The sequence below is a fragment of the Phocoena sinus genome, chromosome 10 (assembly GCF_008692025.1).
Source record: "Phocoena sinus isolate mPhoSin1 chromosome 10, mPhoSin1.pri, whole genome shotgun sequence".
Lineage (NCBI taxonomy): Eukaryota > Metazoa > Chordata > Mammalia > Artiodactyla > Phocoenidae > Phocoena > Phocoena sinus.
Genome location: NC_045772.1, coordinates 17,653,995 through 17,677,966, shown reverse-complemented (window position 1 = coordinate 17,677,966; position 23,972 = coordinate 17,653,995). Strand labels below are relative to the sequence as shown.

General features: G+C 48.0%; 1 protein-coding gene across 11 annotated transcripts in view; it reads left to right on the top strand.

Moving 5' to 3' along the window:
- CHST11 (carbohydrate sulfotransferase 11) overlaps window positions 1-23,972 on the top strand; it is a 287,104-nt gene that overhangs the window by 112,313 nt on the left and 150,819 nt on the right. For all 11 annotated transcript variants that reach the window (XM_032646811.1, XM_032646809.1, XM_032646814.1 and 8 more), the window contains one exon: window positions 21,428-21,513. In XM_032646811.1, coding sequence (XP_032502702.1) covers window positions 21,428-21,513 — 86 coding nt within the window. The remainder of the gene's footprint in view (window positions 1-21,427; window positions 21,514-23,972) is intronic.

Here is a 23,972-nt window from a genome sequence, read left to right as displayed (position 1 = left end):
GGCTCCCTTCTGAGGGAGGCCGTTCCGGGAGCAGCAGGGTTGGAGGCCTTTCCGATAGAGAGTGGAGAAACTCACTTTTGAAATAAAAGGGTTGGCTTCTCAAAGTCATGCTTGTCATCTCTAAGCCAAAGGGCCGTGATTTGTAATCACAGGGTGGATGGCACGCACAAATTCTGGTCTTTTCTTAAATAATAAAAGTGTGAAAACGGTCATCTCTTAGATTTGTTCCCTACCAAGCGCCCCCAAGTGCAGCGTATTAATAAATACAATAATAGTTAATATTTCTTAAGTGCTCCTTGTCTGTGTTCCAGTGGGTTGAGAGTTTTTCTTGCATTAGTCTCTTTACTCCCCATGAGAGCTCTGTGAGCTTAGTACTCTTTTTTTTTTTTCCCGGTACGCGGGCCTCTCCCGTTGTGGAGCACAGTCTCCGGACGCGCAGGCCCAGTGGCCATGGCTCACGGGCTCAGCCGCTCCGTGGCATGTGGGATCTTCCCGGACCGGGGCACGAACCCGTGTCCCCTCCATCAGCAGGCGGACTCTCAACCACTGCGCCACCAGGGAAGCCCGCTTAGTACTCTTTTTATTCCCCTTTGAATGATATGGAAGCTGAGGTCTAGAGAGGTGAAATGTAAAGAGCCCAAGGCCTCACAGTTGGGAGAACAGGGCCTGGAACCCCTCATGCAACAGCCTGAGGTGTCAGCCAGAGCAGGTACTATCAGGCCCATTTTACAGAGGGAGAAGACTGAGGCATGGTCATGAAAAGGGTGTGGAAGAGAGTCGGACCTGGAATCTGGGTGTTCTGGTTCTGGCGGAAGGTCCACTAGCCGTGGGGAAGGTGGTGGCACCGCACACTCTACTTTGCCCAGACTTATTCAAGGATTCAAAGCCAAGGGCCTCCTTGAAGTTGAGAAAGAGCCCCTGGCAGCCTTCACTGGGGAGCAGGGGCTGGCGGCAGTCCCCGTGGCCACACCCCTTTGGCTGATTCTAAAGCCCACGTAAGGGCTGCATCTGGTCCACCTAACCCCCTGCTCAACCCTTTAATACACCCCAAGTTCCTCCAAATCACCTGGGACATTTTTAAAAGGGCACATTCCTGGGCTTTGAGAGAGGCCTGTTGAATCAGGATCTTGCTCACGGGACCCTGGAATCTGCATTGACCTCCCCCCAGGCAGTCCTGAGGGGGCGTTGAGGTTGGAGAACCACTAGTCTAGGTCTCAGTACTGAGCCCTCTGGGAAGGGTGGAAATGGCTGTGGATTTACTCTAAGGCTCTAGGCATGATGCTTAAACAAATTTCGTGGTTACTTTGGCCAGGGGAGAGGCTATTATCATCGGGCCCCAGACATTTTGGGGACAGGCTGGAAATAGCTCGCTGGCTGAGTGTTTCTATTTTGTATCAGTATGATTAGGTGTGTCTGGGGGCTGCAGTCTAAGTCTTTTTTTTTTTTTTGGTATCTTTAAAAAAATTGTGGTAAAATATACATATCGTAAAAGTGACCATTTTAACCATCGTTAGGTGTACAGTTCAGTGGGATGAAGTACGTTCACGTTGTCGGGCAGGCAGCCCAATCCAGAGGGCTCCTTTTGGAACAGTCTAGGAGGGAGGGGCTGTGTACACATGAGGTGCTTAATAATTTCTTTCAGATGACAGTGGAGCAGCGGGGGTTATTGGGGTGATGGGGTAAACTCTTAAGCATTAATCATCCCCGCTTCAGACTTTCTTGTGAGCCACTTAACCTCAGTCTGAGATGCTGGTGGAGGAGATGCTGGTGAGCTATGTTTAACGTTCAATTTCTATTTCTGGGCCAGGCAGGATGATGAGTTCATTGTCTGGTCAATGCCAAGGGCTGGTCGATGCCAAAGGCAACTTCCCCTGCCTCCCCCAGTTCCCCAGCAGAATAGAGGTGATCTCTGTAAAGAATCCAAGGTTCCCTCCTATGTGTGTGTCGCTAAGAGGCAACCCTCGGTCACAACTGGGACTAGGGTTTCAGATGCTGCCGGCTCAAGACTGATTGAGTTGAGAACTAAACAAATGGGCCTTTTTATATTTAAGAGGAGTTTTTTGTTTTTTTTTTACCGTGTGTCAACAAAAGATCTGTAGACCATCTTGTTATAAATTTCACACTGCTGACTTCATACGTATGAGAGCGCTCACGACCCATTTACATTTTTTGGTGCATTTGGGTTTATTTCTGTGGTTACCACTCTGAGGAGGCCTACAAAAGCTGGCTTGTTCGGTGGTAGAGCACATTGCCAATGGAATTTGGTGAGCCTCACAGCAGTGGAGGGGAGGGCGTCGGCTCAGCACGTGCACTGAGTTACAGAAGGATTGAATTTTGCAGCTGGAAGGGAACTTCTATAGAGTAAACCCCCTTATTTTTTTTTTTTTTGCCGTACACGGGCCTCTCACTGTTGTGGCTTCTCCCGTTGCGGAGCACAGGCTCTGGACGCGCAGGCTCAGCGGCCATGGCTCATGGGCCCAGCTGCTCCGCGGCACGTGGGATCCTCCCGGACCGGGGCACGAACCCGTGTCCCCTGCATTGGCAGGCGGACTCCCAACCACTGCGCCACCAGGGAAGCCCACCCCCCTTATTTAAAGATGAGGAAATTGAGACCCAGAAAAGGGGGTGGGTGCTTACCCAAGGTCACCCTGCTAGTTAGGAACCCAGCCCAACACGGGCCTCCTGGTCCCCAGCCCACTGACTTTCCGCTGCATCAGACCTTTCTAGTCCTTGAACTCTGGCTTCCATTGACTGGTTGGCTTTGCAATATTAAAAAAAAAAACCTGAAGATAACTTTTCCTGGAATGAGAAGTCTTTCCAAAATCATTTATAGATTATGTGCCTTCTCCAATTGCCTTTTTCTGTACTCGGGTAGAATCAATCTTTGCTCCTGGGCAGACGTTTCCGTTTCTTTCCTAAGATCTTCATCTTCCTGATTACGTTTTGGAACCCCCTGCCTCTGTTCTGATGAGAGCCCTGGGTACCGAGGCTCTCTTTCCAGGATGGCAGCACAGCTGGTTTGAAAAGTGGAGTATTGAGTCATCAGCTTTCTGGCGTGGCTTATCCTTTCCCAGAATTCTGAAGTCCCATCTGATGTTATTTAGTCACTGTCCTTTCAGTCTGGGAAATGATTCAGATATAAGCTACACAGAGAACTCAACAGAGCCCTCTGTGATAGGGGTTCTTGAGGAGACATGGAAAGCTGGCTCTATTGTTTGGACACCAACCATCGCTCGAGAGCCAGACCCCTCACATTCCAGAGTAAAAACTTCTAGGAAGGTTCTGGGCTCTTGTGATGTACAATCGTCTCAGCCGCAAACTCAGATTAATTGATTGACTAAATATTGTGTTTATGGAGGACTTATTTTGTACTGACCCCACTCAAAGTAGGAGGTACAAAAAGGAATTTAACATGGTCTCTGACATAAGGAAGAAGCCATGAGTTGGTGCCTAGGTATCTATTAAGGGGCTTTATTACATGCTTCTGTTTTCTTGTTACCCTTAAAGAATCAGAGAAAGTTGCTAGAAGAACAACAAAGGGCACTATTGAGCCTTGAAGCTCAGTGAGGGCTGATCTATTCTCTTTCACCTCTGTGGTCCCGGGACAGTGTGGGTGCTCAAAGAATATTTCTTTCCATGCACAACCCCTCCCCCGCCTTTTTTTTTTTTTTGTGGTATGCGGGCCTCTCACTGTTGTGGCCTCTCCCGTTGCGGAGCACAGGCTCCGGATGCGCAGGCTCAGCGGCCATGGCTCACGGGCCCAGCTGCTCCGCGGCATGTGGGATCTTCCCGGACTGGGGCACGAACCCATGTCCCCTGCATCGGCAGGCGGACTTCCAACCACTGCGCCACCAGGGAAGCCCTCTCCCCCGCCTTTTTAAAACAAACTTCCATAAAGGAGGCACCTTTTGTGCAGAGGGATAAGACTGAACCTGGGCCTGTATTACCTAGGTTTGAGTCTCTGTTCCACCACTGAGCTCTGTGCCCCTGAACAAGTCACTTATGTCCCTAAGCCTCCATTTCCTCATTGATAGAATGGAGGCCTCATGATTCATCTTGGGACCATGGGTACATCACTGAACCTCTCTGATCGGGGATTTCTCCTTTTTTAAGACAAGAGGCAGTGAGGATGCGTGTGGAAGGTCCACTGGAATAGGCATACAGCTAAACAAGTATTCATTGTTATTCATCCCGTGTCAGGAATGGGCTGTTTTACTCTTTCACCTCCAGTGGAATTTCAGGAGAATACGTCCATTCCAACACAGGTAACTTCCGATTGCCAGTGTGTTGGTGAATCCCCTGGGCTGCATCCCTGCCCTCCCAACCCCGATTCTGCTGCCGTGCTCACAAAACACAAGGTCGTTTGAGAAACTTTTGAGGCCAAATGTAACTGGAGATATAAAGCTAAATGTTCAAGGAGCCCGCTTAGCAGTCCCAGCTGACCAGAAGCGACGTTTTGGATCACCTACTGCTTCTGAATGGCTTGGGTCACCACACCCTCAATTATCACCGGCAGTGATAATTGAGAGGCACATGGAACGGTTATTTACAAATGGTTATTTGTAATTGAAGACCACAGATAATGGTCACATAAGGTCAACCCTAGGTAATCAGTCCCTTCTATTTCTTCTTTTTTACAAATTTCATTTATTTATTTATTTTTGGCTGCATTGGGTCTTAGTTGCTGTGCGTGGGCTTTCTCTAGCTGCATCGAGCAGGGGCTACTCTTGGTTGCGGCACGCGGGCTTCTCATTGCAGTGGCTTGGCTTGTTGCGGAGCATGGGCTCTAGGGTGCGTGGGCTTCAGTAGTTGTGGCTTGCGGGCTCTAGAGTGCAGGCTCACTAGCTGTGGCGCACGGGCTTAGCTGTTCCGTGGTGTGTGGGATCTTCCCGGACCATGGCTTGAACCCGTGTCCCCTGCATTGGCAGGCAGATTCTTAACCGCTGCGCCACCAGAGAAGCCCAGTCCCTTTTATTTCTGATAGACATTTGAAGAAAAGGCTTGAATTTTGAATAAAACCATTTTCTTTTTGCTGTCACGGCCCTTCAGTTATTTCATTAAGGGATTGAAGTCAGAAATCATTTACGACTTTTCCCCCATACATTATAGATTTGGGGGATAAACTATCTTTGGGGATTTCTGTTAACAAGAAGGAAGAGTCTAGGCTTAAGCAAGAGTATAAAAGAAAATTGAAACTAAAAATTGGTTTCTCGATTTGACTAAAGTAAAGCCAAAAGCTTTGACTACATGCACGGGCCAGCATAGTGAAGGTCAGGGTGTTAAAACAAAAAAGTTTAATTACAAAGAAGTTTAATTACTTAAGTTTAAGTTCGAAATTGGGCTGCCTGTTTCCAAATACCCTGAAGCTCAGTTATGCTCATCGTGAAAAGCGTGTGTTGATGTTTATTGAGATCAGAAGGAAGTGAAAGGCCAAAGTGCTTTCCCTCTGTTTCTGTGGCCCTCCCACTTCTGTCCTGATTTCCCTCTCCGTGAAGTCACTCGCCTTTGACCTTGGACATCCAGGAGCTTACTTCTTCCATCAGAACCTCTTAGAAGCAGATGCTTCCTGCATCCTCGCTCTTATGGACTTGGGTCCTGCTCCCAGGATGCTGACCTCCTTGACCTTCTGCTGGAGGAATAACCTCAGACTTGGTCAGATGGAGGATCACCGGGAAATCACCATGATCTATTAATATTTTTGAGTATTAGTGTTATATATCAGTGTATGTATATATCTATTCATATATATGTCAAGCATAACTGTGTCAACGGTTTAACAAAGTTTATGGGAGAAAGGCTTGATAATCGAGAAAACTCTACCCCTATTTGTTGCTTTTGACGTTGTGGTTTTTCAAACGTTTCGAAAGCTGGTTGTTATTTGATTTAGTGGCTTAACATTGGAGACACTGTCTGGGATTTCTGGCCTCAAAAATTCTATCACCTTGGGCTTCCCTGGTGGCGCAGTGGTTAGGAATCCACCTGCCAGTGCAGGAGACATGGGTTCGTGCCCCGGTCCGGGAAGATCCCACATGCCGCGGAGCGGCTGGGCCCGTGAGCCACAACTACTGAGCCTGCGCGTCTGGAGCCTGTGCTCCGCAACGGGAGAGGCCGCGACAGTGAGAGGCCCGCGCACCGCAATGAAGAGTGGCCCCCCCGCTCGCGGCAACTGGAGAAAGCCCTGACCCAACACAGCCAAAAATAAATATAAAATAAATAAATAAATTAAAAAAAATTCTATCACCCTTAGGGCTAACATCTTTAGCCACTTTGCTCTCCCCTCTGGCAGTGAAGTCCGGGCAGTTATTTGGAGGAGGGTTGGGTCTTATAATAAGGGGGTCTTTCTTGGTTCTGCTAAAGACCGCTACCCCACTCTGCCCTGACACTCACAGGGTGTGGTGGCTTCCAGTGTTATTCAGGCCACTGGTTCAGGGACCTTGGCGTTGTGATGAATGGCTTGGGTACCGGGCTATCTCAGGGGGCTGCTTATCCTGGAGCCTCCTGCCTGCACCTGAGCGAGCCTTCTCTTTGGGGTCACCCTCAGAGGGTACAGGGCATTTTGATGCTACGGCACTGTGTCATTTGGACTTGAGGATATTTATCTTGGCTTGGAAAAGAAAGCATTAAATTTGCGGTCAGGGGAGACCGAGAAGGAGAGAGGGAGGGAGAAAGGCAGGGGGGACACATTCCTTCCAGAGGTTTGGACTTTAAGATGAGGGATGGGGATGGGGATGAAGGAAGGCCCACAGGTCTGTGGAGAGAGTCAGGGATTGTCCCCACCATCATCATCATCCTATCCGATCGAAAAAGGCTATGATTGTAAGATGCCCCTCGGTTTCAGAGAAGTTAAAAAACATGAAAATGACATGAATCATGGTTGGCAACGTTGGTGCTTTCATCTCAAGTAATCCTCTTAATCTTAAAAGGCAAGTCCTCTCGTTCCCATCTTATCGGTGAGAAAACTGGGACACAGAACTTGCAGAAGATCACTCATCTGTCTCTAGTGTAGGAGCCGAGATTGAAGCAGGTATTCTACCACCCTTAGGGCTGACATCTTTAGCCACTTTGTTCTACCCCCTGGCAATGAAGTCCGTGGTGTTTGAACACTTTGATGTCAACATTTTGACCCAGCTGTGTCAGACAGATATGTTAACTCCGTTCCATTACTTTTAGTAAGTAACTTAAACCTCATTGACATGTTTTCACATTATAATTATTATTATTATTATTTTTTTTTGCGGTACGTGGGCCTCTCACTGTTGTGGCCTCTCCCGTTGCGGAGCACAGGCTCCGGACGTGCAGGCTCAGCGGCCATGGCTCACGGGCCCAGCCGCTCCACGGCATGTGGGATCTTCCCAGACTGGGGCACGAACCCGTGTCCCCTGCATCGGCAGGTGGACTCTCAACCACGGCGCCACCAGGGAAGCCCACATTATTTTTCTTAATAAGGGCTGGACCCAGGGTTGTGAAATGCTGCTTTCGGTGTGTTTCATGTCTACTCTGCTCCTCACCCTCTCCTACATCAGGTAGATCTCTGTTGATAACATTCAGATAATAAACATTACCTGCTATATTAGTCTAGAGAATCTGTGAGTTACCGGCTGTGTGACCCTTTGCAGATACCTCTCTGCACATGCTTCCTCGTCTGTGAAATGGGAATAACACTTACGTTGCAGGATGGGAGTGAGGAAGGGAAGGTTAAATAACGTTTACTAAAGTCCCTGGCGTTCAGCATGGTGTATAATAGGAACTCAAAATATGTTCAGCTTGTTCCTGTCCCCCTTCTCCCTGGGTCCCTGGATAGGAGGTGGTCACAAGCCCCGAACCAGAACCCTTTCTGACACACCTGGCCATGTCTCATATATATAGACGAACAAGTGGCTCTCACATCCCCTTGTAACTGGAATCATTTGCAAACACCTCATTATTGTTTTACAGCTTTTTAATTTGCCTGCGCAAATAGAGCCTGCCTGGCTGACTTTGAAGGAATTTTCATATCTAAACGCAGCCTGTATGTGTGTGCTGCACCCCAAGGGGGCAGGCCTTCCTGCTCATCATGCCAGCAAGGATCTTGTGCATGGCTTCCTTACTTTTCGGAGAAAAGATGGGACTCAGTCTCTCCATATCGTCAGAAAGCTTTTTTTGTTGTTTGAAAAAAAAAAAAAAGACTCAAAATGGGAAACATTTTCCTGGGGAAAATCGCTATGGTAACTCAGGTCCTTTCTTGCCCCTCCTTGGGTTCATTCCCATCCCATTGCATGTCTTCGGAGGGACTCTGGAGTGAGGTTCAGCCTTGCATCTTGGATTCCCTAAGAGGGAGGGAGATGGGAAGTGTGGGCGTGTGTAATAGGATACAGCTGCAGTGGTCTTTTCTCTCTGACCATATTTCGAGAAGAATAATATTTGAAGCACAGCCTAGCTTCCCCCAAAGGCCACACGTGCCTTTTCTGCCCCCATCCTGAGCCTCCCCTGCACTCTCATGCACCTGCTTCATCCCTCCACTTCTTGGTGGTGGCAATGTAAATCACACTTCAGCACCTTATGGCCCTGAGACACGCAAAACTTAAGTGCTCCCAGTTTTCAAAGACCTGTTGGGGAAGACTGTCCACATCAGTGGCTGCAGATAATTTTGGTGTCGTCTTTGGGAAAATTCCAGCTTTTTGTTTAGAATGTCTCTGGCTTTCCAGTAGCACCTTTAACACTGAGAGCTGATCTGGATCTAGTACTATATTGAAGCCATCATTTTTAAGTGTGATAAATGGTATACAACATGGAAGAAAGGCACGAGGCACCCTGACAATTGTTTTCATTTTTATATGTGTGTGCATTCACCTGGCCAAGATCCTTATCCTCATAATATTATGAATTCTGCTGCTTTCATTTCGACCTCTTTTCCATATCTTCACATTATCACTTTTAATAACAGTATCATTTTTTGAGTAGTGAATATACTGTGATTTGTTAATGATGTACCTACGTGAACCATGATTTATGAAATTATTCCTCTGATCTTGGACATCTTAGAGTGTTTACAGGTTTTTCCCATCAGAAGGGAAATATTATAGTAAACATCTTTGTGCATAAACCTGTTAGCTTCTGTTGAATTGTTCTCTTGGTGTAATTTCCCAAGAGGGAAATTGCTGGAGTTGAAGGCGGTAAACATCTTCGCAGTTCCAGTGATGTAGCGCCTATGGGGGTATTTTTAAAATCAGTGTTCTCTCTGCTAGCGTCTTGTGCCAGAAACATATCAGAAGAAAATAATACAAGTGAACAATTAAAAAGATAATTTCCATCTTGAACTCATCTAGACATATGGAAATGAAAATGTGGGTTTGCGTAGATGGGTGGCTGGCTGCCTTGGAAGGCTCCAGCTCTTTAATACTGTGACTATGTCTTTCGTTGTGGGAGACAATCTCTAGCTGTCTTGTGCTTCTGGAGAAAAGGTATGCACACTATCTGTTCACCACCCCCGCTTCAGCATCCTGAACCTGCCTTACGCTCATTGGGAGCAGAATGGTTAGACCTGCATCGTATGTCACCAACTGACGAGAGTTCCTCTCCCATCCATGAAATAACCTAGTGTCCACAGATTAATATGTGCATATCGTGTGTACAACAGTTAGATTTTGGGTTGGAATAGAAGAGGATTTTGAGGTGCTCTTTTGGGAGACAGAAAAAGAAGGTACTGGACGTCAGGGATGGTTAGCTAATTGTAGCTTATTGAGGACTTATCTCAGACCAGGTGCTGTTCCAAACACTTGACGTGGAAGAATTTATTTAGTGCTCAAAACATCCCTACTAAGTAGGCATATCATTATCCCCATTTCACAGATGGAGTAACTGAGGCCAAGAGGTTATCTTGTCAGGGTCACACAGGACATGAACCCACGTGTATTCGTTTCCTAGAGCTGCCATAACAAAAGTACTGCTGTGTGCGTCTGTCTGTGTCCTCCCTTCTTATAAGGACCAGTCATTGGATTTAGGACCCAGTCTAATCCAGGACAACCTCTCTTAATTTAATAACATCTGCAAAGACCCTATTTCTAAATAAGATTCCATTCTGAGGTTCTGAGGGGACATGAATTGAGGGGGACAGTATTCAATGTACGACACTATGGACACGGTGGAGAAAAGGGAAAGAAAGCAGGAGCCCAGGCAGGAGCAAGTTTTGACCAGATGGCCCTGAGAGAGACACAGGATGGGCGACAGTCCCCTTGGGCCTTTGAAGAGGCTGTGAGCCGGGAGCGAGTGGAGGAACCCTGTGCAAGAGATGGGGGTGCCTGGCACAGCCCGGCTGCATCAGCGTGAAATGATCCTGCCCGGAGCCAGCTAGCTTTGTGGGAATGTCTTTAAGGAGTAGGTTTGGGGTTAATGCCCTGCCATGCTTCAGTGGCTTAAGGAAAGGTTACCTAGAATATTTACCTTCTCAAGCAGTCGAGTGATTCATTACACCGTGTCTCTGAACCTGTGGGGGAAGCCCAGAAGCAGACATAAGTGTCTCCAGTCGTAAAGTCAGACTTGGAGCACCAGCCACAGGGAAGAAAGTATTTTGGCATATCATCTGCATCACTGCAAAATAAATTTATAAGCATTCCAAGAAAACTGCAGGGGAGAGTGTAGAAATTCTCCAGCAGGCAAGGAAAGGTAAATGAAAATTAACTGTACCATGCCCATTAATTATTCCTTCCAGGTGTGTAGAACGTAATTAATACGATGTGGACTGCCATGCTGTCTCTCTTGTTTTATTTAGGTGACCATAAAAGGTAATTTATAAGGGCTTTCCTAGGTTAACTGCCAATTTAATTCCTTGGACTGTGATTTTCCACAGGCTCTTAGGTTTCTCAACAGTAAAATTCATCCACCGCTGTAGGGGCTTTCAGGAATTTGTGATGAGGTTTGGGTTGGGGGCTGCTTCTCCTTTACCTGAGATGCTCAGTGTCTCCACCCTGAGACCAGCCCGAAGGTGCCAATTCCTGTTAATCCTCTGTTAATGTGAGCGTTTTCATGTCACTGAGTGTGACAGTTGTGTACAAAAGAAGCTTTTAAAGAACTTTAAGTTATAAATCTAGCAAGCTAGCCTTTAAGTTAAGAATCTTACTCTGCGACTCATAAATCTAGTAAATTTTTTTTTTTTTTTTTTGCGGTACGCGGGCCTCTCACTGTTGTGGCCTCTCCCGTTGCGGAGCACAGGCTCCGGACGCACAGGCTCAGCGGCCATGGCTCACGGGCCCAGCCGCTCCGCGGCACGTGGGCTCTTCCCAGACCGGGGCACGAACCCGTGTCCCCTGCATCGGCAGGCGGACTCTCAACCCCTGCGCCACCAGGGAAGCCCATCTAGTAAATTTTAAGTTACATTTAGGGTAGCCTTTGATTAATCATTGACCCTTGAACAAACTTCACTTCTTTTAACGTTTTAGATTGCACTTAAAATCTCATATACTTAATGTCCTTTTTGAGTACTTCAGATGTCTGATTAACAAACACTTAAATAATATAAATCTAATACCTCAATGACATTGTTTCTTAAATGCACCAATATTATATGTAAACGTAGAAGATTTCAACTTAAAATCTCAAGTCAAATAAATTGTTCAATTAAATCCTTCTTATTGGTAAGGCAGGGTAACTCCTCCCACTTGAGTAGGTCAAAATCTTAAAAATATTATGGGTTTTCTTCTTAAACATTTCTGTACTTATTTAAAATAATAGCCATATTGAGATATAATTTACATATAGACTTCACTTACTCTAAGTGTAGAAATCATTGAATTATAGTATGTTTGCAGAGTTCTACAACCATCACCACAATCTAATTTTAGAACGTTTCCATCACCCTAAAATGAACTTTCGCATCTATTTACTGTTCCTTGCCTCCCTACCCCCAGCCTTAGACAACTGCTAGCCTACTTTCTGTGTCTTTATATTTGCCTGTTTTGGACTTTTTTGGTACTTAATTTGAAATCATGCTGGGTTTTTAAGGAAGCAGTTTTGACATCTCAAACAATTTTGGGGTCACCTCCTGCAATTTTTGGGGTTACTGCCTCCATGGCTGGAAGCGTCTTTGTGAGCCGACCCCTGGCCGGGGAGCTGAGCTCTGCCTCCGAGTCGGGGGCTCTTGTAACCCATGAGCCAGACTCAAGTCACTTACTGCCTAATTCAAATGTCTCCCCACGGAAGACCAGACCCCATCTGGTGGCTTCATTCCATTCTGATTCCCTGCCCACCCACTGGGCTCACTGCTGTAAGACCCAGTGAAGGTAACAGCTGACTGTAGACCGTGGTGTCTTGCTCCAAGGCCACAGTTCTGAGGTCACGCCCAGCGAGCCACGCTCCTGTGACCACCTAGCATCCTCACAGCGCCCACTCGTAGGCCACCAGTCAAGGCACTCCCCCAGCAGCCTCTTGGCCCATCTCAGGTTCACGCTCCGTGTCCTGGTGAGACAGCTTAGAAAGCAAAACCCCAGCAGGGACTCAACCAGATATTTGTACCTCCACGTTCATAGCGGTATTATTCACAGCAGCCAAAAGGTTAGAGGCAACCCAGGTGTTCATCAGTGGATGAATAGATAAACAAAAATGTGGATATACATACAGTGGAATTTCATTCAGCCTTCGAGGGAGATTCTGACATACCGTGGATGAACCTTGAAGACATTATGCTAAGTGACATAAGCCAGACACATAAAGGACAAATACTGTTTGATTCCACTTACATGAAGTCCCTAGAGGAGTCAAACTCATAAGGACAGAAGGTACACTAGAATGGTGGTTGCTAGAGGAGAGGTGATAAGCGGGCAGGTGGGTCACGTGGGCCTCCTGGGCCATAGAAAGGACTCTGGATTTTGTTCTAAGATGGTGGGGAGACTTCGGAGCAGAGAGGATGTTGTGAACGGGTTTATATTTTGAGAAGATTATTCTGGCCACTGATACGGAATAGGGTAGGGAGGCCAAGACGGCAGCAGGGAGACCAGTTAAGAGGACTTCGTCCTAGCCCCAGGGGCGGTGATGATGGCTCGGACCAGGTGTTTGGGACCAAGATGAGCTGATGGGGGGAGTGGGTGATGGCAGGTAAGGCACAGGAATTAAGAATGACTCCTGGCTGTTGAGTCTGCCCAGCTGGGTGCATAGTGGTGGTGTTTACCGCAGTGGGGAACATCGGGGAGGGGGACGTTTTAGGGGTGGAAGTCATGAGTTCTCCTTATCAGTGTTTATTGCATTCAGCAGCCCCAAGCTGAACCTAAACGAGCGCTCTTATCCCTGACCTGATTCTTTCAAGATGTCTAAGTTGGGGAGTTTTAAACCATGTCTCACGACCCATTGGTAGGTTGTAAAATCACTTTAATGAGGGCTTCCCTGGTGGCGCAGTGGTTGAGAGTCTGCCTGCCGATGCAGGAGACACGGGTTCGTGCCCCGGTCCGGGAAGATGCCACATGCCGTGGAGCGGCTGGGCCCGTGAGCCATGGCCGCTGAGCCTGTGCGTCCAGAGCCTGTGCTCCACAATGGGAGAGGCCACAACAGTGAGAGGCCCGCGTACTGAAAGAAAAAAAAATCACTTTAATGAGTTGTACTAATATTAAAGAAAAATAGAAGAGAATAGAAAATATCAGAGCATCACATGTAAACTGGGTTCAAAAGGAGAAAGGGACGAGAAACAGGAGTCCCGAGACCCTTGTTCTAGCCATCTCTGCCTCTAATGAGCCATGGGGCCTGGAGTGAGTCCCTTATGCCCCTGTGTCCATTGCCTCACCTGTGAAATGGGGCTGGGGTGAGGAGGGCTCCGCTGGATTCACCCCATCCTCCCCCCTTTTCTCTCCTTCAACTCTTGCATGCTCTCTCAGTAGGCGGACCACAAACCGTACTGGCCAGAAAGGTCATCACTGAGCTTTGCTTCCTGCCATATCTGTTGTTCAGTCAGAACCAGTTCCGAGGGTGCTTCTCCCCAGCTGTACATACCCAGGCCCTTCACTGGTGTGGGAGTCATTGGACCAGCCGGTCTCTAAAGACCCTGCTTGTCCTAAATGTGCCTCTGTCTGCACTAACCTATCTGGTCGGCAGCTGGCCGCACTTGGGCAGGGACCTTGTGCTTTTTGGAAGCCGGCACAACCCTCTGCTCTGGGCACGTTTTCACAGAAGGGCCAGGATCATCTAAAAGAGGGGGTGGTTTGATTGCCATGGATTTTGGTGAGTGTATGTGATAGCCGAGTTCTTCTCCCAGCAGGTAAGTGTTGCAGTGTATACGGTATATACTTCAAAGCCGAGTGTCAGAGTCCCTTAGTGGAGGGTTTCTATGTAGCAAATCTCCTGGCTTTTAGATGCAGCTGTGCTCTTTCTCTTCTTGTGTTATACCAAGCGCATTCACCTAATTCTTAGATTTAGACCCTTGACCTTCATCTCTGCAAAGTTTAATTCATTTTAGTTCTACAGCCACAGGTTAGACATCAGGAGCTTTGAGGAGCTTACAGTAAGTAGGAGGGGAGATTGACATGGGAATTAACTATAGTAAGGGCTCAGATTAGTCCCAAGTCAAAACCCCAGATCCCTCATTATTCTAGCTGCTTGTAGGGTCTCCAGTAAGGAGAAGCAGATCTGGAGATGTTTTTGAATGGCTCTGGGATGTCCCTGTTGGAGGGACTGAGAAGGAAGGAATAGGAAGTTGGAAAATTGAAGTTTATTAATCAGGTATTAATGGCAGCTTAGGCTGTACCCGGCTCCCACCTCAGTGTTTGGGGCTCCTGAAAAGTCACCTGTGAACACAAGTGTGCTGAGTGTCTATAAAACACCTGAAGGTCCTGGTTAGCTGGAGAACACCGGATCAATATTCAGTACTGCTTTTTTTTTTTTTTTTTTGCGATACGCGGGCCTCTCACTGCTGTGGCCTCTCCCGTTGCGGAGCACAGGCTCCGGACGCGCAGGCTCAGCGGCCATGGCTCACGGGCCCAGCCGCTCCGCGGCATGTGGGATCTTCCCAGACCAGGGCACGAACCCACGTCCGCTGCATCGGCAGGGGGACTCTCAGCCACTGTGCCACCAGGGAAGCTTATTGATTGATTGATTTTTTGATTTTGGGGGGCTGTGTTAGGTCTTCATTTCTGTGCGAGGGCTTTCTCTAGTTGTGGCGAGCGGGGGCCACTCTTCATCGGGGTGCGCGGACCTCTCACTGTCGCGGCCTCTTCCATTGTGGAGCACAGACTCCGGACGCACAGGCTCAGCGGCCATGGCTCACGGGACCAGTTGCTCCGCAGCATGTGGGATCCTCCCGGACCGGGGCTCGAACCCGTGTCCCCTGCGTTGGCAGGCAGATTCTCAACCGCTGCGCCACCAGGGAAGCTAGGGCTTTTTTAACCTGCGGTTCTCCAGGGAGACCTCCTGCTGTCCTGTGCTTAGAAATTAGGAACTTTGAGTCAGAAGGGACTCAGACATTTTCTGGTTTGACCTCGTCACCTGACCAAGGAGAAATCTGAGGCCCAGGGAGACTGCGTTCAAAGGGGGGAGACGCTTCGTGGGGTGGCAGAGCTGGGGGATCAGGCCTCTGACTTTTCCCATGGATGGTTCTGGGTGCCAGGTCCCAGTTAATTTTACATTTTCATTTAATTCCCACAACCACCCTAAGATTTAGGCATGATTGCTGCATTTTAACATTGAGTTTCAGAGATGAGGACATTAAGCCAGTGTCCCAAGACTCACCTAGAACTTGAATCCGGTTCCGGTGGACTCCACCTACTGAACCTCATTCCACAGGGTGCTGCTGGGTGACCATCTCATCCCCGTGCGCCTTCAGCACAGTGACGTCTGAAGCGGATGGGGGAGAGCTGTGATGTAGGGCCTTTCAGGGCGAGCTGTGGGTCCCACAGCTGAAAGCGGCATGGCCTGTCCTGTCGGAAGTGGCTCCCTCTCAGGGAGTCGGGTATCGCTTGCCCTTCTCCTGATTTGATGAGATTGACTCAGACACTGCCGCATTCCAACATCCTTTTGACAGACGGGCTGGACCGTACTGGACCAGGGCACCAGCACGAATTGGTGCATTGGGAGAAAACACCTCTGTAATTGCATCACTGCTGTGCGCTCAGAGCGTGCGGTGACAGAGGAAGCATGCCCAGGCTGTTAGCAAATGAGGGGATTTGAAAAGTGTCCGGAGTCTGCTGAGTGTTAGGGCTGTTTGGCCAGTGGGAGGAGTGCAGACCCATCTGGACTTGGGTGATTTAGTACAGAAGTGCCTCACCTCGAATGTTGAGGGAAGTGAGAGCACTGATTTTTGTGGTGGGAGCTCTAAGTGTAAATGCATCTTTGCCTGCCTTTAGCGATAGCATGATAAGGTGATGAAGACCTCCAGTTCCAGAAACAACTTAGGTTTGAATTTGCTACCTGCTCTGCCATTTGCTGGCTGTGTCATCTCGGGTGAGTTACTTAATCTCTCTGAGCCTCTGTTTCCTCAACAGTCAAATGGGAATAAATGCTATTATTCAGTATTTCTAACTAACAGGGTTTTGATGAGAATTAAATGAAGCAACGTAAAAACAAGGCTTAGCCTCAAGTCAGGCATCAGGTACTTGGTAAATTCTCGATAAATGCTAGTTCTCATGATTATTATTATTAACTATTGCTGTATTTTATAAGACCTGAGTTCCAGCCAAGGCTCTGCCGCTGGCTGCTTTGGGGACCTTGGCAAGTGTTTCAGCTCTCTGAGTTTCTTCTGTGAATTGAAGGACTGTAATCCAGCGAGAATTCCAATGCATCAAAAGCAAGTTTCCACCCCGGATCCCACAGCATTTTAGTTTTATGTCTTTAGACCCAAATTAACTGCACAGGCAGGGTCACAGGGAACCACTCAGGGAATGAGATGGGCTTCCCTCCTTTGTCACTCGGTAACCTTCTGTCACCTGTTCTCAGCTGACTGAGAGTGGAGCGTCCACTTAAGAACATTCTCTTCATCATAGCATGACGTGGCAAACTTGGGTGGCTTGCTTTTAATTTTAGCTTCATTCATGTATGTTGGAAGAGTGACGGGTCCTGACGTACAATGATTTGACGTACAATTTTTTAACTTTACCATGGTGTGAAATCGATACATATTCAGTGGAAACTGTGCTTTGAATTTGGAATTTTGATCTTTTCCCCAGGTTAGGATATGTGATCTGATCCTCTCTGGTGATGCTGGGGAGCTGCGGGGACCCACAGATCCTGGTGAGCACGCGATCACCAGGATAAACAACCGATACGCTCATAGCCATTCTGCACCCAGACAGCCGCTCCGTTTTTCACTTTCAGTACCGTATTCAATAAATTACATGAGATATTCAACACTTGATTGTAAAATAGGCTTTGTGGGGCTTGCCTGGTGGCGCAGTGGTTGAGAGTCCGCCTGCCGATGCAGGGGACACGGGTTCGTGCCCTGGTCCGGGAAGATCCCACATGCCGCGGAGCGGCTGGGCCCGTGAGCCATGGCCGCTGAGCCTGCACGTCCGGAGCCTGTGCTCCACAACAGTGAGAGGCCCGCGTACCGAAAAAAAAAAAAAAAAAGGCTTTGTGTTAGATGATTTTGCCCAGCTGTAGGCTAATGTAAGTGTTCTGAGCATGTTTTAAGTACGCTAGGCTAAGCCGTGCTGTTTGGTAGGTTAGGTGTATTAAATGCATCTTAGGCTTAACAATATTTTCAACTTACGCTGGGTTTATTGAGACATAATCTCATCCTAAGTCAAGGAAGATCTGCGTACCCAACTGTTTCCGGGTCCAAGAAATCATACTGTGAATTGAACCAATTAGATTCTTATAAAATGGTCTTGCATTTCATTGATTTGAGTTTAGAAAGGAGAAAGCAAGTGCTGTAGCTAAATAAAACTTGTGGTGGCAGGTGGGCAGCGGAAGGCCACCGTTCAGTGTCCTCAGGGACTCTCCTTTCTTAGGGCTTTTGATCATCAGACCTTTCATTTTCAAAGGAAAAAAATAACAGCAGCCTGTTGATACCGGCAGATTCCTTTTTCCACAGCAGGAAACAATCTGATAAGTGTAAAGGAAGCCTTAAATCCTAGATCATTCGTGAACCTCTTTGAGTACCTACTGTGTGCCAAGCATCAGAGAAACAACACAGATAAGATGGAGAGGGTTTACTTACTTAATGTCTGGCATATCCTAGGTGCTTAATAAAATTTTCAGTAAGAAAATGAATATGGGCATTAACTGTTAGTAGTTTGGCTGTCACATCACATCATTTTGATGACTCGTGTAACACTGGGTTACATTTTAAATCACCTGTCCTAGAAGCAGTCAGCCAACCAGGCCTGGGGCCAGGAGGAAACTGTTGAGATGGTGGACTTGACACCTGCCGTTGGCCCAGCATAGCAGCCGAGAGCATGGGCTGCCTATGTCAGAATGCTGTCTTCATCTCTTCCTAGTCACGAGACCTAGGCGAGTTCCCTAACCTTATTGTGCCGCAGTGTTCCCATCTGTAGATTGGGGACAGTAGTGGGCCCACCCCATAGGGTTGTTATGTGGATTGAATGTGTGCTCTGCTCGGTGCACTGTGGGTGCCCTCCAGATGTTAGCTGCCACCCTCTGCGTGTGGTGGTCACTCGACCTCCTCTGATGCATTAGGCACACAGGATAAATAAACCCATGTGCGTGATTGCTGGCCCTTCCTTTGCCTCCCAGGCCTTAGCAAGTAGGTCCTCATTGCTATCATCTGGGTATGAAAGAGCTCAGTCATCAGGTTGGAGTCTCAGCTTGGCAACTTTCTCCCTGCATGGCCTTGACCTTGGTCAAGTTCCTGAGGTTAAGGGAGGCTCAGAGAGGTTATCTGGAAAATACAGGTACTTCTTTTACTGTGTGAAGGATTACGCTGAACCAAGTGCCTGGCACACAAGGCGTACTCCGTAAATGGTGGGATTGTTATCATCCCCATAAAAAGCACCTAAGGACCTGGCTTTTGTGGCCTGGGGTGCCAGAGCTGGTTGGTGGGGCCCCCACTGAAGTTACAGGCTAGGCCTGCAGGAGGCCCCGAGGCCGGCCGGCCTTGGGAAAGGGCCCACACGGTCAAACCATTTTAAAGGCCTTGTAGGAGAAAAAGAAACCAATTAAATAATACTGCCCCCCATAAAAGCTGAGTTTTAATGGGTTCTGTGGTGGGGTTTTCTCCGTGGCGGTCTCATAGCCATAGGTCTTGGGGAGACGGTCTGCCTCTTTGGGGGCAGTTCAATCTTGCACTGCGTGGGCATAATTTTACAAATTTTACGGCTGTTTTGTCTCCCCTGAAGTGTTGGCCCTCCTGCGTGCGATTAACAGTTTACCTCGTTTTGGGTGGAAATGAAAAGTGAAGTAATAAATTAAAGAAAAACACAAGGTGGATTTTTCCCCTCTTGTGGAGACACCCGTGGAAGAACAAAGAACCAGTGTCTTCTCGGACCACTTACTCAGATTCTAATGGCTTTTATGTGTAGACATTTGCCCGCAGGATCCCCTCCTCCCCAGAGAGGGCTACAGGGCTCGTTGGGTGTGTTTGGGGCTTGTACTGCCTACCCCAGGGCAGCGGTCAGCAAACGACTGCCCAGGGGCCACATCCAACCCACCGCCTCTTTTTGTGAAGTGATTGGGAAAAGAAAAAAATCCAAAGAAGATTTCCTGACACATAAGAATTACATAGACTTCAGGTTTCAGTGCCAGAAATGGAGCTCTATTGGCACCTCATCCCGCCCGTTCGTTTGTGTGTCGTCTGGAACTGCTTCTGCCCTGCCCCAGCTGAGTTGAGAAGTTTCCATATACTGTGTGGTGCAAAGCCAAATACTCTCTTGCCCTTTATGGAAAAGGTTGGCTGACCCTGCTCTAGGAGGTAAAGGAAGTGAGAGAAAACAGCTTCAAGTTTCTTGGAATTGATGATTTATTCTCAGGGTTTCCATGGGGCTCAAAGTGACAAGTCAAGGGGGAATTGCATGAGAAGGAGTCAGTTCTCCTGGAGACCTTCCAGAGGAATCAGCTGCTTGTGGAGATGGCTCTCCTTGCTATTCTGACCTCAGGTTGGCTTCTGAGCAGAGGGGCCTGAGTTATCCCCCTCTGGCCAGCCCTCCCCGTCTGCCTGGCTTTCCTGTAAGACTCCCGAAGCCCGGCTTGAGGTCTGGTAACTTCTCATCAGCTCCCTTGATGATTCGAGAATAAAGAAGTTTCCACCTTCCCTCCCAGGAGGCAAGTGCTTTTTGTCATAAATTCTGTGCAGACCTAGTTGATGATCTCCAATAGCTTCAGAAATTTGTAACAGACACTTTTTGGCCAGCCCCTGGCTTAAGCATTCTGCATATAGTAGTAACTCATTTAATCCTCACAACCAACGCAGGGAGTGAGGTCCTCTTCTCACCCCTATTTTACAGAGGAAGAAACAGGCACAGAAAGGTTAGGTATCTTGCTTAAGGTCACACAGCAGGTGTGAGGTAGAGCCAGGATCCAAACCCAGGCTGTCTGCTCAGGAGTGTCCTGCCTACTGCCACTACACTGGGGGAATTCTTTAGGCCTGTGAAAGGATCTGCTTTCCTTGTTCCCCCCCCCCTGCCCCTACAATGTCATTCCACAGGAAAATGGCCTCCTGTATGAGAAGGAAGCACTTGTTCCTTCGTTAATTCATTCCTCCCCCCTCCTTCTCCCTCCCTTGTCAGGAGGGTGACTATGTATTAAACTCTGTGCAAGGGACTTCACAAGTGAGGGGATTTTGTGAACAAGAAGAATGAAAAAGGAATCTTTTTTCCTTTGAAAAACAGTTCTTAGTATCCTCAAAGCTGTTGGGTTTTTGAGAAGTTCACTTAATTCCTCCTCTTTTATTCATTGTAAGTGCTCATCCTTACAATGAGAAGCATAAACCGTAAATCTCATCCAGAACCATAAACCCTCATCCTTTCTGCCTCAAGCTGATATTGTCATTAACAATAATGTAATGTACAAGAGGCTTTGGGGAGGCCGGCCCTCTGACTCACCCAGTGGGAAGAGCCCGCCTGGGGAAGGCCCTGCGCCGTTCTCCCCCTTGACACCCCGAAAGAGGGCTTCCGCAGGGGCTCGGGAGCCAGGAATAAGAGCTCGTAACTGATTGTGGAGGGAGAAGGCTGCCGAATTTTAAAAATATCACCAAGTCTGGCGTTGGTAGAACTCGCTGTCTTGGGACAGCAGTTACAATGTCATCTGCAAAAGTTCAGGGTTTTAGGTGCTTGTCTTGTTTTCTGAAGGATTTGCTGGGCAGAATTTTCAGCATTATTTATGTCCTTCTGGGTGTGGACAAGCCTGAAGGCCAGGGAAGACCCATGGGCCCCCATGGCACCAGGCAAAGGATCAGCTCAGCCGGAAGCCTGTTCTCTCTCTTCCTTCCCCAGCTGTTTCTTCTTCCCTCCTCTGTGCCCTTTTCTTGGTCAGACAGCAAACGTTTGTTGCTCATTTCTGATGCGCCTTCACTTTCTCTCCTCAGTCATGCGGAGGAGCCCCTTCGGTGTGGACATCTGCTGCCGGAAGGGGTCCCGAAGCCCCCTGCAGGAACTCTACAACCCGACCCAGGTAAGCCCTGGAAATGTCCTTGCTTCTCGGCTTGGTCTCCATGTGTCAATTTTTTGGGGGGCGGAGAGGGATTGAAAAACGCCCTAATTCTGGTCTTTGGGGATTTGAAACTTCCCTCCACTGCCTGGCATTTTACCTTCAGTGGTTGCTTTCTTGGTTACCCTTTTGCTCTAGAATGGCTCTGAAATTCTAGTGAGAGGTATTTAGAATGAGAGGAACAGCTTGGTAGAGTGTGGGGCAGAGCTTTCAGACCTGCCCAGGTTTGGGATCCCTGAGAGCCATACAGTTGCAGGTGCCAGGAAGGGGACTCTGAAGTTGCAGAGCCTGCCAGGCTGTGCAGTCTCCCCCGTGACACCCCCAAAGAAGGCTCACATGGGGGTGAACTCAACACCCAGCTCCCATATCTGGTTATTTAGAGCCCAACGATGTCCCCAAGAGTTGCACCTCACTGCGGCAGTTTGACAGGACTCCCTTGGGTGGGGAGACTTTTTGCTTAAGTGACTGTCGCAATAAGTTGGACTTGATTACGAAAAGAGTTCCTCTCTGAGCAAAATAAGCTCCAACCGAGGTAAAGTGCCCTCCATGGAAAGCTAGGAGCAAAGGGAGGAGGCCTGGTTGCCACGGTGATGGCCTTGTTGGTGTGTGTGTCGGTCTTGACGTGGAGACTCCAAGGCTGGTCCTTTTGCGGGAATATGAAGTAGCTTGTGATGCCAAGAACTGGTGAATGAACAGCTAGTGGCCCGTTAGCTGACTTTGACAGCTGGGGAGAAAGGGGGGAAAATGTACTGCTTTGGCTGTAATCTTTGAACTTTATTTTGTATCAAATTCTTGATTTAGTATATCTGGGGACCAAGGTGCTTGTTAGAGGAAGAAACTGCTTGGTTCCCCCAAAGTGATGAATTCCCAGAAGTCTTGCAAAGGGACGAGCCTGAGAACTTTCTGAGTCCACATCTCTATCCTGTCTTTCACCCGTACTCCCGTCTGGAAAAATGGGCTCCTGAATTTGTGCAGAATGGGTGGCCTAACCATGTTAGTTCACTCCCCTATCCGCCCACCACTTTGGAGCTCAGTGTGATGGGGCCAGATTCGCCAGGTGATTGCAAACTCAGATTGCCTGAGGCCTCCTTTACTGGGTTCTCTGGTGACGCAGCAGGGAATTTGTATTTTGTTTTGTTTTTGTTTTAATTTTTATTGAAGTATAGTTGATTTACAATGTTGTGTTAGTTTGAGGAATACCGTATAGTGATTCAGTTATATATATATATATATATATATATATTCTTTTTTTTTACATTCTCTTCCATTATAGGTTATTACAAGATATCGAGTATAGTTCCCTGTGCTACATACAGTAGCTCCTTGTTGGTTATTTTGTATTTGGGTTTTGTTTGGTGCCCAAATAATCTGATTATTACAGGCTAGTCTCCCAGCCTGTTCACACATTGGTCTTAGGGAAGAGGATTTCTGGTAAGCCATGTTGAAAACAACACATGCTATTGAGATGCAAAGCATCCCTCTCTTTTAGTTGACATCCTCTGTTCTCAGATCATTTTCTACGTCAAAACCAAACCATTGAAGTGCTCCTTCTTTCCTGAGGAAATTTTATGGGCAGCATATGGGTGTCATGGGAGGAGCTATTTCTGAAGTAGATGCCCCTGTGGACAGGAGGTCCGTGGACTATGTCTGTGCCTGTCACTATTGTGTCCCTGTAGTGGGTGGCCCCAAATATCTGTGACTGAAAGAAAGAAAGTCCAGGTTTAAATTCCCACTTCACCTCCAGCTGGTTGTGCAGCCTTGCATACATGATGAGTCCTCTGTAGGGGTCAGCTTTCCCATCTCTCTGGAACGTTGGGAGGCTGAAATAATTCTAATGTGTCAGGGGCTATGTAAATATGATCCGTCATCACCACGGTCATGAGAATGGCTTCACTCGTGGAAACCTTGATTTTAAGAGTCAGGCCTGGGTTCGAAGCCTGGTCTCCTCATTTATCAGCTGTGTGAATGGGCACAAGACATGTAACCCCTCGGAGACGGCCTTTCTCCCTTATAACACGGTGCTGACAATTCCTGCCTTGCAGCCTTCCATGAGAAGATGTGCCTAGCTCAGTGCCTTTTATGGAGTTTGCTCGTTCCCAGATTCATTCCTGCATTCACTCATTCATTTCTTCACACACTCTTACGAGTGCCCACTATGTGTAGCACAGGGCCAGGCACTGGCCGCAGAAGGGTGAGCAAGGGGCTGTGTGTGGTTAGCCTTCCATGTAGGGGCTGTGTGTGGTTAGCCTTCCATGTCTGGTTCTCCTTGTTATCCCAGAGCTGGCTTGAGTGGGTTATCTGGTGAGGGGGACCCTGCTTGGTCCATTTGTAAACCAATCAGAGGCGAGAGAACCTTCCTGGGTAGAGCTCATCCCTTCCATCTGGTGATGTTGGGTTCAGATGCTCACTTAGAAGCCTAGGAC